At 41.5% G+C, this 14,670-nt stretch overlaps 1 protein-coding gene across 10 annotated transcripts in view; it reads right to left on the bottom strand.

Annotated features, from left to right (window-relative positions):
• Nucleotides 1–14,670, bottom strand: part of SRBD1 (S1 RNA binding domain 1) — a 256,577-nt gene that overhangs the window by 86,969 nt on the left and 154,938 nt on the right. For all 10 annotated transcript variants that reach the window (XR_011386661.1, XR_007916534.2, XR_007916541.2 and 7 more), the window contains exon 16: nt 8,927–9,009. Coding sequence is in view for 3 of the 10 variants with exons in the window: in XM_008254454.4 (XP_008252676.2) it covers nt 8,927–9,009 (83 nt within the window). In the remaining 7 variants the exon portion in view is untranslated. The remainder of the gene's footprint in view (nt 1–8,926; nt 9,010–14,670) is intronic.

Here is a 14,670-nt window from a genome sequence, read left to right as displayed (position 1 = left end):
GGAAGTGGAGCAGCCGGGACTCTCACCAACATTGCAGGCAGGGGGCAGCTTAAGCTGTTTTGCCACAACACCGGCCCCTCTTTACTCATATTTTAAAAGTAAAATTAGTTTTACTCTGCACCAGAAAATTTGTTGCAATTTAAAAATAATAGTAAATGATTTCTCATGTTATTAAATCCTCCTTCAAAGCCCGATTTTTTAAAGGTTAATATTTCAACGGATGGGCGGATCATAATTCTTTCAAGTATCTCCTATTGTAGTTGCTTTTAAAAGTTTGCTATTGCAGTAAACTTGGGCAGCAGTTCTTAATATTGTCTTAGAACTAGCTAAAGGGAAAACAACCAGGTAAAAGGGATGCCTTTTTAAAAAATGCATCTTGATAGGCATTGACTACTTGCCAGAAATAGCAATTTATACTTTTACCTGCAATACATGGGAATGCTTATTTCACTGTTTCCTCATCTGCACAGATTTTATCATTTTATCACAACTTTACTCAACTATTAGACAGCAATAACATTTTAAAAAATATGTATTTATTTATTTGAAAGGCGGAGTTACAGAGAGGCAGACAGAGAGAGAGAGAGAGAGAGAGAGAGAGAGAGACAGAGAGAGAGAGAGACAGAGAGAGATATTCCCTCCGCTGGCACACTCTCTAACTGGCCATAACGGCTGGAGCTGGGCCAATCTGAAGCCAGGAGTCAGGAGCTTCTTCCAGGTCTCTCACATGGGTGCAGGGGCCCAAGGACTTGGGCCATCTTCCACTGCCTTCTCAGGCCACAGCAGAGAGCTGGATTGGAAGTGGAGCAGCCAGGACTCAAACCGGTGCCTTACCTGCTACGCCACAGTGCCAGCCCCAGGAATAACAACTTGTTTTGAGTTTCTTTAATAATGAGAAATTTATATTTCTTTTATGGTAAACTGTACATATATGTTCTTTTTATGTTCTATGTGAATGTTTTATATAAACCAACATATAAATGTGTACAAATCAAGAAGAAAAAAGTCAACAATAAAATGTTATATATTCATAAATAATTGTGGCCAATAATTTTCTCAGTTCATAATCTGGCCTTATATTTTTGTGTTAACAAATGAGCCAACAAATTCACTGTAAGGTACAAATCCAAGGGAACTGAAAATGTACATCATAAAAACTTGTACACAAATGTTCAAAGCAGTATTATCTATAATAGCTGAAAACTAGAAATAATCTACATGTTTTGAACTGGTGAATGAATAAAACAAAATGTGATGTGTGTGTATATATATATATGTATAAAATATATATGTATGCAGGCCGGCGCCGCGGCTCAATAGGCTAATCCTCCGCCTTGCGGCGCCGGCACACCAGGTTCTAGTCCCGGTCGGGGCGCCGGATTCTGTCCCGGTTGCCCCTCTTCCAGGCCAGCTCTCTGCTGTGGCCAGGGAGTGCAGTGGAGGATGGCCCAAGTGCTTGGGCCCTGCACCCCATGGGAGACCAGGAGAAGCACCTGGCTCCTGCCTTCGGATCAGCATGGTGCGCCGGCCGCAGCGTGCTGGCTGCGGCGGCATTTGGAGGGTGAACCAATGGCAAAAGGAAGACCTTTCTCTCTGTCTCTCTCTCTCACTGTCCACTCTGCCTATCAAAACAAAACAAAACAAAATATATATGTTTGCATGTCTGTCTATATATTTAAAATGGAATACTATCTGATCATTTAAAAAATGAAATACTGGGGCTGGCACTGTGGCATAGCAGGTAAGGCCAGTGCCTGTAGTGCCAGCATCCCATATGGGCGCTAGTTCGAGACCCAGCTGCTTTACTTCCGACCCAGCTCTCTGCTATGGCCTGGGAAAGCAGAGGAAGATGGCCCAAGTGCTTGGGACCCTGCACTCGCATGGGAGCTGCAGAGGAGGCTCCTGGCTCCCGGCTTCGGATCGGTGCAGCTCCAGCCATTGTGGCCATCTGGGGAGTGAACCAGCAGCTAGAAGACCCCTCTTTCTCTCTCTCTCTCTCTCTCTGCCTCTGCTTTCTGTAACTCTGCTTTTCAAATCAAATCAAATCAATCTTTAAAAAAAATGAAGTACTTATCCATGCTGCAATGCTGACCAACCTTGAAAGAAGGGAAAAAAGCCAATCACACAAGCCCACATATTGTATAATTCCAGGTATTTGAAATGTCCAGAGGCAAGTAGTTTAGTGGTTTCCTAAGGATGGGGAAGGAAGGGAGGTAGGAAGTGACTGCTAATAAGGTGATGAAAATTTTCACATATGAATATACTAAAAATCATTGACTTGTACATTTAAATGAATTTCAGAGCATGTGATTATATCTCAAGCTCTTCTGTATAAATACATCATGGTCTATTAATGCTTACAAGAAAGTGAATTTGTTTTATTCTCTAATTTTTAGAAAAATTTGTTCTACACCATATTTCTTGAAGTTATGCTGTTAAATAACATAGGGTGCCTGAGCAAATATATTTTCTTGGGCTACTATTTTTATTAATATGAAATAATCCTGGCTGGCGCCGCGGCTCACTAGGCTAATCCTCCGCCTAGCGGCGCCGGCACACCGGGTTCTAGTCCCGGTTGGGGCGCTGGATTCTGTCCCGGTTGCCTCTCTTCCAGGCCAGCTCTCTGCTGTGGCCCGGGAGTGCAGTGGAGGATGGCCCAGGTGCTTGGGCCCTGCACCCCATGGGAGACCAGGAAAAGCACCTGGCTCCTGGCTCCTGCCATCGGATCAGCGCGGTGCGCTGGCCGCAGCGCGCCGGCCGCGGCGGCCATTGGAGGGTGAACCAACAGCAAAAGGAAGACCTTTCTCTCTGTCTCTCTCTCTCACTGTCCACTCTGCCTGTCAAAAAAAAAAAAAAAAAAAAAAAAAAAAAAAAAAAAAAAAAAGAAAAGAAAAAAGAAATAATCCTGCTTTGACTTATTTAATGAATTGTGCTGTAAATTATATTTCGCCTGACACCAACATTGCTGCAGATGATTTTTTTTCACTCATGAGGAATATTTTTACCAAACTTTTAATATCAATGTTGCTCATTTTCTTTAGAAGTATCAATTATACATAGATAACTTAGAGCTATATTTTACTTATAGAAGTCCAAGGTTCCATTAATATAGGAATTTAACACGTTCACTTTTCCCTATTAACTCGTCCTGTTTACTTATATCACTTTTATTTATTAAACTTCCTTGCTGTCTTTTCTTTGCCTTTGGTTGGAATGATAATAACATTTTATATTAAATATTGTGGTGGTTCTTCATATTTTTTCTTTTTTTTTTTTTAAAGATTTATTTATTTATTTATTTGAAAGTCAGAGTTACACAGAAAAGGAGAGGCAGAGAGAGAGGGAAAGAGGTCTTCCATCGTTGGTTCACTCCCCAGATGGCTAAAACGGCCAGAGCTGTGTCGATCTGAAGCTGGGAGCCAGGAGTTTATTTATTTGAAAATCAGAGTTACACAGAGGAGAGGCAGACAGTTCTTCTATCCGCTGGTTCACTCCCCAGATGGCTGCAACAGCCAGACCTGTGTCGATCTGAAGCTGGGAGCCAGGAGTTTCTTCCGGGTCTCCCACGAGGGTGCAGGGGCCCAAGGACTTGGGCCATCTTTCACTGCTTTCCCAGGCCATAGCAGAGAGCTGGATCAAAAGTGGAGCAGCCAGGACACAAATTGGCGCCCATATGGGATACTGACACTGCAAGCCAGGGCTTTAATCGCTGCGCCACAGCACCGGCCCCTCTTCATATATTTCAGATGATATTTTTAAAAATCAAATTCTAGAATTAATCACTATCTGATTCCTTACCACTTCTTTTTCATATACCCTCCCATGTTGATCTGATCTGATCCAAACACAGGTGGAGCACTGCTAATTTGAAAACTGGAAATCTGAAATGCTTCAGAATTGGAAGCTTTTTGAGCACAGACATATGGTACAAGAGGAAAATTCCACATTACAATACTTTGTTTCATGCACAGTATTATTTAAACATTATACAAAATTACATTCAGGCTACATATATAAGGTACATATAAAAATGAACTTTATGCTTAGATTTGGGTCTCAGCCCCAGGATACCTCATTACGTACGAGAAAATCTGGAAAACTCTAATGCACTTCTGATCCCAAGATTTCAGATAAGGGATATTCACTCTATATTCAAAGATCAACATAACAAAGATTAACATGACCAAGAAAGGCATTTGGCCCAGCAGTTAATATGCTGTTGAGACTCTTCCATCTCATGCAGAACTACCTGGGTTCAGACCCATTCTCAGCTTCCTGGTAATGCATACCCTAGGAGGCAGCAGGTAATGGTGCAAGCAGCTGGTCCCTGTCACCCATGCAGGAGACTGAGATTGAGTTCCTAGCTCCTGGCTTCAGCCCAGAACTGGTTTTAATGGGCTATTTGGGAACGAACCAGTGGATAGGAGATCTTTCTGTGTGGCTTTCCAAATCTATAAAATAAATTTTTTTTTTTTGACAGGCAGAGTGGACAGTGAGAGAGAGACAGAGAGAAAGGTCTTCCTTTGCCGTTGGTTCACCCTCCAATGGCCGCCACGGCCGGTGCACCGCGCTGATGCAATGGCAGGAGCCAGGTACTTATTCTGGTCTCCCATGGGGTGCAGGGCCCAAGTACCTGGGCCATCCTCCACTGCACTCCCTGGCCACAGCAGAGAGCTGGTCTGGAAGAGGGGGCAACCGGGAAAGAATCTGGCGCCCCGACTGGGACTAGAACCCGGTGTGCCGGCGCTGCAAGGCAGAGGATTAGCCTAGTGAGCCGCGGCACCGGCTTAAAATAAATATTTTTAAAATGATATTTAAAGACTAACGTTTAGATTTTTAAAAAACTATGAGACTCAAGGATAACATCTCACTGTGTATATGCACATGCGCATTATATATATATTTTTTGAAGATTAATTTATTTATTTGAAAGGCAGAGTTACAGAGAGGCAGAGAGAGTGTGTCTTTCATTTGCTGGTTCACTCCCCAAATGACTGCAACAGCCGGAGCTGGGCTGATGCAAAGCCAGGAACCAGGAGCTTCTTCCAGGTCTCCCATGTGGGTGCAGGGGCCCAAGGACTTGGGCCATCTTCCACTGCCTTCCCAGGCCTTAGCATAGAGCTGGATCAGAAGTGGAGCAGTTGGGACTCAAACCAGCATCCATATGGGATGCTGCCATTGCAGGCGGAAGCTTTACCCACTAAGCCACAGTGTCAGCTCCACATTACATGTATAATAATGGTTATCACTGTTTTCTATGTCTTTCCCTTCTTTGGACACACCCATTCCTTTTCAGACTGGAGTACTTCCATAAATTCTTTCAAAGAAAGTCTATAACAATCATAGAAGGTGAATCACTGCAGGTTCAAAAAGGTTTGTATTTTCCTTTCAAATTGATGGCTTGCCTGATTACAGAATTATGGTTTCAAAGTTATGAGTTCAAAAATGTTTTTCTTACAACTTCAAAACTATTGCATTTCTATCATTTATGTGTAGTTTTATCAATATCACTGATGTCAATCTCTTTCCTTTGTAGATAGTTTAACTGAAAAGTGATCCCTGTTAAATATAAGATTGGGAATAAGAAAGGGAAGAGATGTACAGTTTGGCACATGCTCACTCAGACTTACCCCTAATGGTAGAGCTAGAAATGTGCCAGGGGATTCCAATTCAATCCCATCAAGGTGTCATGTACCAATGCCATCTTACTTGTTAAAGTGATCAGTTTAAGTGCATAATTTATCAAAAAGGTTTAAGTGTCAAAGCGATTACATAAATAAGACTAGTGTCTGCAAATAATTGATAGAATTAAAAAGGGGAGAATGATCCTACATGGGAAGTGGGATACACAGCAGACTCATAGAATGGCAAATACCCTAAACAGCACTCTGGCCTCAGAATCAGGCCTTAAGGCATTCGGATATGGCTAAAAAGCCCATGAGAGTTTCGCAGGCATGGAAAAGCAAGACACTGTGGGGGAAAAAAAAAAAAAAAAAAAAAAAAGAAAAACAAAAACAAAAGAAAAGAACCCTGAATTAAAGATCTCTGTGAATGAGATCCAAGCAGAAAGAACAGGCTATCAAAGAAGGCAATACCTTTCTCTGAAGGGAGAAGAGAACTTCCACTTTGAATATGGCCTTGTCTAAATAAGACTGGAGTTGGTGAACTCAAGAGGCTTCCATAGCCTTGGCAGCTCATGACAAGAGCCTTGGGTGATTACTGACACTATAAACAAGAGTGTCAATTGTTAAATTAACAACGGGAGTCACTGTGCACCTGCTCCCCATGTAGGACCTCTGTCTTTAAAGTGTTGTACTATGCGATAACGGTAAAACTACTACCCAAACAGTACTCTATACTTTGTGTGTCTTTGTGGGTGCAGTCTGCTGGAATCTTTATTTAGTATAAACTAAGTTGATCTTCTGTATATAAAGATAATTGAAAATGAATCATGATCAAGAATGGGATGGGAAAGGGAGTGGGAGATGGGATGGTTGTGGATAGGAGGGAGGTTATGGGGGGAAAAGCCACTAAAATTCAAAAGTTGTACTTTGGAAATTACATTTATTAAATAAAGGTTAAAAAAAATAAAATAAAATAAAGAAAATGTGGGAAATATGGGACATCCTGCTACATGTCATGTGTATGTTGGGAGTTTATCTTCTCAGGAGGAGGCCCCGTGAGTCCTGACGATTAAAAGCCTCTTGATGTATTTCTAAGTTTTGTTGGGCAATGTTAGAATCAGTGCTGTGGCCTGAAATCAGGGTCTATTAAGGAAGGGGTTACAGTGGACCTAGCAGGTTTCCATGCATCTTCTTATGTGATACTACAGGGCCCCTTCCCATTACTAGAATGTAACTCTGGTTTGACTTACCTAAAACTGCATCCACTTAAACACTATTGATCTGTACATGTTGTAAGTTTTAGCTCTACCAGATTTTTACTTTTCTGTGGGTGTGACTGCTTATATTTATTATCCTTCAGGAATTCCTGAGATTTCCATCCACTAATGGGACCCATTCTCGTTTTCAAAGGATATTTCCGATGTAGTAATAATACATATGCGTCTATTTAGGCATAAACATACATGTATACCTTTTCTGTAATCTCATAGAATTTGAGTTTGTGGCTATGCTGTTGTTTGGGTAGTGTACTTAAAGATTATCAAGGGCTCAGTCTACTATCTTAATCACTTTCTCAGTTTCATTATCTGCTAAGCAGTATGTCCTCCAACATTAATATGGTTATTTCTCTTCATCTCAGACTTGAATAGCAAACTCCTATTTGGCTCTTCATTTGCATTATTTATAAGTATCTCAAACTTAACATATCCCAAACTGAATTAATGATCTTACTACATCAAATCCACCCTACTTAGGCATTATCCATACATCAGAACCCTTGTGGCAAATTCTTCACAATTCTCATTCCTTCACTTAGCACCAAGTAATCCCTACAAAATAGACTTCATTTCTTTCCATCTTTACTGGCATTAACTTTGCCCAAGGAACCACCACCTCTCACCCAGGCTAGTGTAATACCCTCCTAATTGGCCCAACTGCTTCTTGTCTCCCTTGCTTTCTCTTCCATTACTTCTCACTGCTATTAGAATGAATCCCAACTTTTTTACAAAAGTTTTTTACTGTGAATCTGAATCTAGAGGCTGAGTCTCTGCTATTTACTTAGAGTCCTTGTTGATGCCAACAGCTTATGGGTTTGTTTGCCTGGGTTCTATTACTACGAAATCTTTTCTTTATCCCACTGCCTTGCTGAGATGCTCCTTACTACAATGCCTGTATCATAAAACCTCTATAGTTATACTCTTCAAATCTCAGGCTTTTCTATTTACTTGTAGCTAGATCATTCCTGTTAGCAACCATCTTCCCCAAATAAACAAGTCCAGCTAAAGGTCTGAATGTCTCTTGCCCAATTAAAATGGGACTATTTCCAGTTGAGTCTCCATATTTGACAGCTTAGTCCAATTTTTGCCACTGTGTGATCCTGGGTAAGAATCATAACTACTGTAGAACACAGCCTCTTTTTCTGTCAAATAAGAGAATAGGATTGTCAAGATTTCTAAGATCTCTTCTATTTCTAGGAGTTACATTCCATGATCTAATATATTTCTTTAGAAAAAGAGTAGCAGAGTACCCTTTACCCAAATCCCATGAAAATTAAAAAGAGAATCATACTCTATTGCAGATTTAAGAAGGACATTCATCAAAGCAGAAAAAAATTTGATGCAAACGTTCTGGAGACAACTTAAGCCCCACATTCCCTTCTACTATCTCCATGGATTCATTTTACCTTGATTTAGGGCTATCCTCAACTACCCAAAGAGCATATATAACCTGAAGAATTTAAAATACAGTAACAAAAGTAAAAAGTACCACTATTATTACTATTGCTACTACAACACAAGACAACCATTGGATGGGTTTAAGCTATACTGGGCAATGACCAAAAATTAACTACAATAATCAAATAGGGATGGAAAATACAAGAAAACATAAGAGAGAGTAGCTACCAAAGGTTCTTCCTGAAAGATCAGCAAAGATTAACTGTTCATACTTGTTTATAAAAACAGATAGCATGTCCCCTTTGTTCCATATCCTCTCCAGTTTTATAATAACATTAAAAGAAGAGATGTTTCAAATTAAGTTACTAGTTTGACCTAATGTTTTAATAGTTTTTAAATCTGATTACACTCAGTTTTAAGCCCTGGTCAAAATTCCTACACCAGAGGGGAATAAAAAAAAAGTCTCTCCTTCCCTAATAACTTAGAACTAACTACCTTACCACAAACTGTGTAACCTTTGAACATGAGAATCTATTCTCAGTGACACTTAATTACTACGCCAGGTTTGAGTAGTCCTCTTTGTATTATTGATGGATTTCATAAATTAAATGATCCACATTGCTTTACCTGATACATTCCAACTCCAATGTGCTTCGGCTCAATTTTCACTAGCTCAGCTAATGGATCTTGTACACGCCTTGCTATGGAAACTGAAAAACAGAATCAGAAAACAAGTATGACTTAATGTGAAATGCAGGACTCACATAATTGCTTACATTAGATTCTTAAAATGTAAGTACTTAATCCTGTCCCTCCTCTCCATTTCATCTCCCCAAAAGTCTGACAATTTAAGTTTCAAAGTTGCTTTTTCTTCCCCACACAAAAAGAGACTGCAAAATTTCAGGATTAATTATATGATTCGAACTCCTTAAAATTCCTGAGCACAAATAGGGTTTAGATTTAGAAAAATGAATGAAACAACCAGTCCCTATATTTATACAATTATCTGTTCATTCTTTACATAGAGCATTATAGTGTAGGCTCTACTTTAAAAAGCACGCAGAACTTTGCTCTACTAAAATAAGCCTGCATTATTATAAATGATTTAAATTTATAATCAGGGGCCGGTGCTGTGGCACAGTGGGTTAACGCCTTGGCCTGAAGAGCTGGCATCCCACATGGAACCGGTTTGAGACCTGGCTGCTCTGCTTCTGATCCAGCTCCCTGCTACGGCCTGGGAAAGCAGTAGAAGATGGCCCAGGTCCTTGGGCCCCTGCACCCACGTGGGAGACCCGGAAGAAGCTCCTAGCTCCTGGCTTCGGATCGGCACAGCTCTGGTCATTGCAGCCAATGGGTTGTGAACCACTGGATAGAAGACATCTCTCTTTTTCTGCCTCTCCTCTCTCTGTGTAACTCTTTCAAATAAATAAGTAAATCTTTAAAAAAATAAATTTATAATCAAATATGCTTACTGAGGCTACATCCCACTAATAATGAATAACTGATGGAATCACAATATAGCTGGAGACTGAGGTCAGCTGGTCAGTAAGCACACATCGCAAGATGGTACTGGGAGGGGCTGTCGAGTCTCACTTGTTGCCTCTTAATGCTCATATGACTCCAATCGCATCCCTTTCTTGACCATCACAATCCATATTCAAGAGATTTCAGGATTAACTCCGAACACTCCTTTATATGTGCACAATTTTACTTGGCCACAAATTACTAACATCAATTTTTTAACCAAATATTTTTTAAAGATTTTTTAAAAAGTTATTTATTTGAGAGGTAGAGTTAAGACAGTGAGAGGGAGAGATGGAGAGATATTTCTACCGTTGGTTCACCCCTCAAATGGCTGCAACAGCTGGAGCTACGCTGACCTGAATCCAGGAGCCAGAAGCTTCCTCCAGGTCTCCCATGTGGGTTCAGGGGCCCAAGGACCTGGGCCATCTTCTACTGCTTTCCCAGGCCACAGCAGAGAGCTGGATTGGAAGAGGAACAACCGGGACTAGAACCTGGTGCCCATATGGGATGCCGGTGCTGCAGGCGGAGGATTAACCTACTGTGCCATGGCACTGGCCCCTTTAACCAAATATTACTATAATTTCATATCTAATTTAGTTTGCAAGTTAGATTTAGTTAGAAAAAAGATCTTCATTATGACTTACAGAAATGTCTGATGGTAGTTCTCCCCACCTTGAAATAACTTACATTGAGTCCTTACATATGAACAGCATCCATTTTGTAAACAAAAGAAATCTAATCAGTGTCACCTACTCACATAGGTTGGGAAACTCTGTTAAATGTTTAAGGCAGCAACAGAAGCCACCTTTTGGACGGGATGATTGGATCACTGATCTTTGCCACCTCTCTCACCAGAGATAAGATTCACTGTGAACACTGCATGAACATTCATGTCTTTCTCATTCCTTTATTATTTTTTAAAGATTTATTTATTTATTTGAAAGAGTTATATAGAGAAGGGAGGCAGAGAGAGAGAGAGAGAGAGAGAGAGAGAGAGAGAGAGAGAGAGAGAGAGAGAGAAAGGTTTTCCATTCACTGGTTCACTCATCAATTGGCCACAATGGCCAGAGTTGTGCCAATCCGAAGCCAGGAGCCAAGAACTTCTGGGTTTCCCACACGAGTGCAGGGGCCCAAGCACCTGGGACATTTTCTACTGCTTTCCAAGGCCATAGCAGAGAGCTGGAGAGGAAGCAGAGCAGCCAGGACTTGAGCTGGCGCCCATATGGGATGCCGGCACTGCAGGCGGCGGCTTTACCTGCTTGCCACAGCTCCGGCCCCCATATCCTTTATTATTATGTCTAACATATAATGATAGTGGCAGCCTGCCAAGCAAGCTTGAAGAACAATAAGTTGGTGTCAGACAATCTGTTTATCTCTTGCAGAGAAGAGACTGACAATTTTAAGGCTTTCAGATACACCTTTTTTATCAAAAATCACGACAGGTTAATTAGTACAAGATCTCAGGTTATAGGTGAAACATTTTCCTCTGATAACCAGTATTAGTGTATAATTATGAATTGAAAAAAGTGTCAGCAATGTGCTTGAATTTCTCTAATGCAAATATTCTTTATACTTGCCTTTAAATTAACAAATTATGATTTTCAAACAATTTAAACACTGCCAAAGTATTTTCAGAGTTAAAAACCACAGTAGTAAACTAAACTAACAATTCAGGCATCATGGAGGGGTGTATGGCCCAGCAGTTAAGAAAACATTTAGGATGCCTGCATCCCATACTGGAATCCCTGGGCTCAAGTTCTGGCTCCACTTCCCATTCCAGCCCCTGCTAATGCACAACCTGGGAGGAAACAGGTGATAGCCTAAGTATTTGGGTGTCTGTCACCCATGTGGGAGACCCAGACGGAGTTCCAGGATCCTGGCTTTGAATTGGTCTTGCCCTTGCTGCTGAGGGCATTTGCAGTATGAACCAGTGAATGAAGATACCTCTTCTCACCTGCCCCAACCTGCTCCAAAAAAGAATCAGAACATTTACTGTGTAGGAAAGCAGTATTAGAAATTCAATAAAAAATATGTCAATAGTGAGTAAATCCTGAAATCGACCCGTACAGAAAACACACATTTTGAAAATCTAAACTTAGAAACAGTTTAGAAGCTGTATAATTTGGTGAGTTTGGATACTCATATTTAGCATATACAGAAAAATTTTAAACTATTTTTTACCTGGCTCCCTTTAAAATAGTCAACTGCTAGTGAACTATTACCTTTTACCTTATATTATTAAGTGCAACCAAACAGTGGAGTGGAAATGAAGATTTCTAAGTGGCACATGTGTTAATTCTAAGCTAACAATAACAATTGTACTGTAAATTCTGAGTCTCTGGAGTAGTAATAGTGTCCCCAGTAAACAACCTTGAGAGGGGCTCTAACGTCTCTAGAATCATGACTCTTCTGTTAGATGTTCATAGCGTAAAAAGCCTAGCGTGGAAGGCACAGGAGGCAAGGGGAGAGATAAATGAACAACTTTTGGGGTAGAATCCTAAAGTTACATGTTCAGGCTTCAGGAAGAAGATGGTGCTGGCAGCATCACTAAAGAAGAAGCATGGAATAGACAGTGATGATGGAGAGCTCTGGGTCAAGAATGGCCAGGCTGACAGCAGCTTCTCAGAAATGAGAGAGAGAGAAATGGCTCAGGAAGAGGGAAGTCTAATGGATTGCTGATAAAGAGAATTAAGAGAGTAAGAGCTGAAGCCTGAGGATATGGGGAACATCTACATTTGGAGACAGAGAAGAAAAGGAAGAAACAGTGAAAGAGGCAGAGAATGAATGGTGAAAAAAATCTGTGGAAACTGTAAACAAAGTTACCAAGTGCACTTTAATTTTGACTTCTGGATAAACACACAAGAGAAATGTAAGCATATGTCCATATAAAATCTTATATATGAATGTTCACAGCATCATGCATATGGCATAAAAAATAAAGACAACCCTAACAGCCATCAACTGATAAATAAAGTGTTGCATACCCATATAATAGAGTATTATTTGGCAATAAAAAGAAATGAAGTCCTAACACATGCTACAGCATAGGTGAACTTTGAAAACATTGTATTTAGTGCAAGAAGTCAGTCACAAATTTTATGATATGAATCCATTCATTTGAAATACCCAGAACAGGGTTCAGAATGGAACTGACTGCTAATTGGCATGATTTTCTTTTTTTTTTTTTTAAGATTTATTTATTTGAAAGGCAGAGTTAAAGAGAGGGAGAGGAAGAAGAGAGGGAGGGGGAAGGGGAGCAGGAGGGGGAGAGGGAATCATCATCTGCTGGTTCACTCCCCAAATGGCCGCAATGGCCAGACTTGGGCCAGACAGAAGCCAGGAGCCAGGAACAACTTCTGCATCTCGCACGTGGGTGCAGCGGCCCAAGCAACTTGGGCCATATTCTATTGCTTTCCCAAGCACATTAACAGGGAGCTGGACTGGAAGTGGAGAAGCCAAGACTCAAACTGGCACCCACATGGGATGCCAGCATTGCAGGCAGCAACTTTACCCAATATACCACAATGCTGGCGCCCAAAGTTTTCTTTTTGAGGTGATGACCGGTTTCTAAAATTGGATGTGGTGATGGTTGTACAATTCAGACTATACTAAAAAACATGGACTTCTTCATGTTAAAAGGGCAAATTATATGTTATACAAATTATATCTGAATACAGCTATTACATATTTTCAAAATGCATGATGTCCAAATGTATGCCAAATACTATTATTCCCACATATGACACCCACAATTCATTGTATCACTGATATTATTTACCACTGTATTTTAGTGATTCAATTCAGCCAAGAGAGAGAGAGAAGATATAAATAGGAGACTTTTAAAAGTCTGTGGGGCCGGCGCCGTGGCTCGATAGGCTAATCCTCCGCCTGTGGCGCCGGAAAACCAGGTTCTCATCCCAGTTGGGGTGCTGGATTCTGTCCCAGTTGCTCCTCTTCCAGTCCAGCTCTCTGTTATGGCCTGGGAGTGCAGTGGAGGATGGCCCAAGTGCTTGGGCCCTGCACCCGCATGGAAAACCAGGAGAAGCACCTGGCTCCTGCCATCGGATCAGCGCGGTGCGCCGGCCACAGCGCACCGGAGCGGCCACTGGGGGGAGAATCAACGGTAAAGGAAGACCTTTCTCCCTGTCTCTCTCACTGTCCACTCTGCCTGTCAAATGGCCAGCACTGCACCGATCCAAAGACAGGAGCCAGGTGCTTCCTCCTGGTCTCCCATGAGGGTGCAGGGCCCAAGCATTTGGGCCATCCTCCACTGCCCTCCTGGGCCACAGTAGAGAGCTGGACTGGAAGAGGAGCAACCAGGACTAGAACCCAGCGCCCACATGGGACGCCGGTGCTGCAGGCAGAGGATTAACCAAGTGAGCCACGGTGCCAGCCCCGAGCTCAGTTTCTTTAGGGATTGCCACTTGTGTTGGTCAGAATCTTCTCATCTGCTCAGAAGGGTCATTCTCCTGCAAGGTCTCCACAACAGGAAGTATTTCATGAATGCCCTTTTTGTCAGCAGGTATCCCCACTGGCTCTCGTATGCCGCCTCTTCCACTGTTTAACCCTCACCAGAGAGCAAATCTGCAGTCTTCTGCAAAGGAGCAAAAGTACAGTTATGCAGCTGTGTGGAAGAAGTCTAAATTACTGTTGGTGTTGTTATTTTACTGCAGGGAAATTCACATAATATAACCATTTTAAAGTGTAGAGATCAGTGCTACTTAGTCTACTTACAATGCTCTGCCATCGTATCTATCAAGTTCAAAACATTTACGCTGTGCCAAAAGACAACCTGCAAGCATGTTCCACTAAGCAGTCACTCTCCAGTCATGTCTCTCCCCAGAGTC

This window comes from Oryctolagus cuniculus, chromosome 2 (genome assembly GCF_964237555.1).
Source record: "Oryctolagus cuniculus chromosome 2, mOryCun1.1, whole genome shotgun sequence".
In the NCBI taxonomy this organism is placed as follows: domain Eukaryota; kingdom Metazoa; phylum Chordata; class Mammalia; order Lagomorpha; family Leporidae; genus Oryctolagus; species Oryctolagus cuniculus.
Note: the sequence above shows the minus strand (reverse complement) of the source record. Positions and strands in the feature narration are given on the sequence as shown.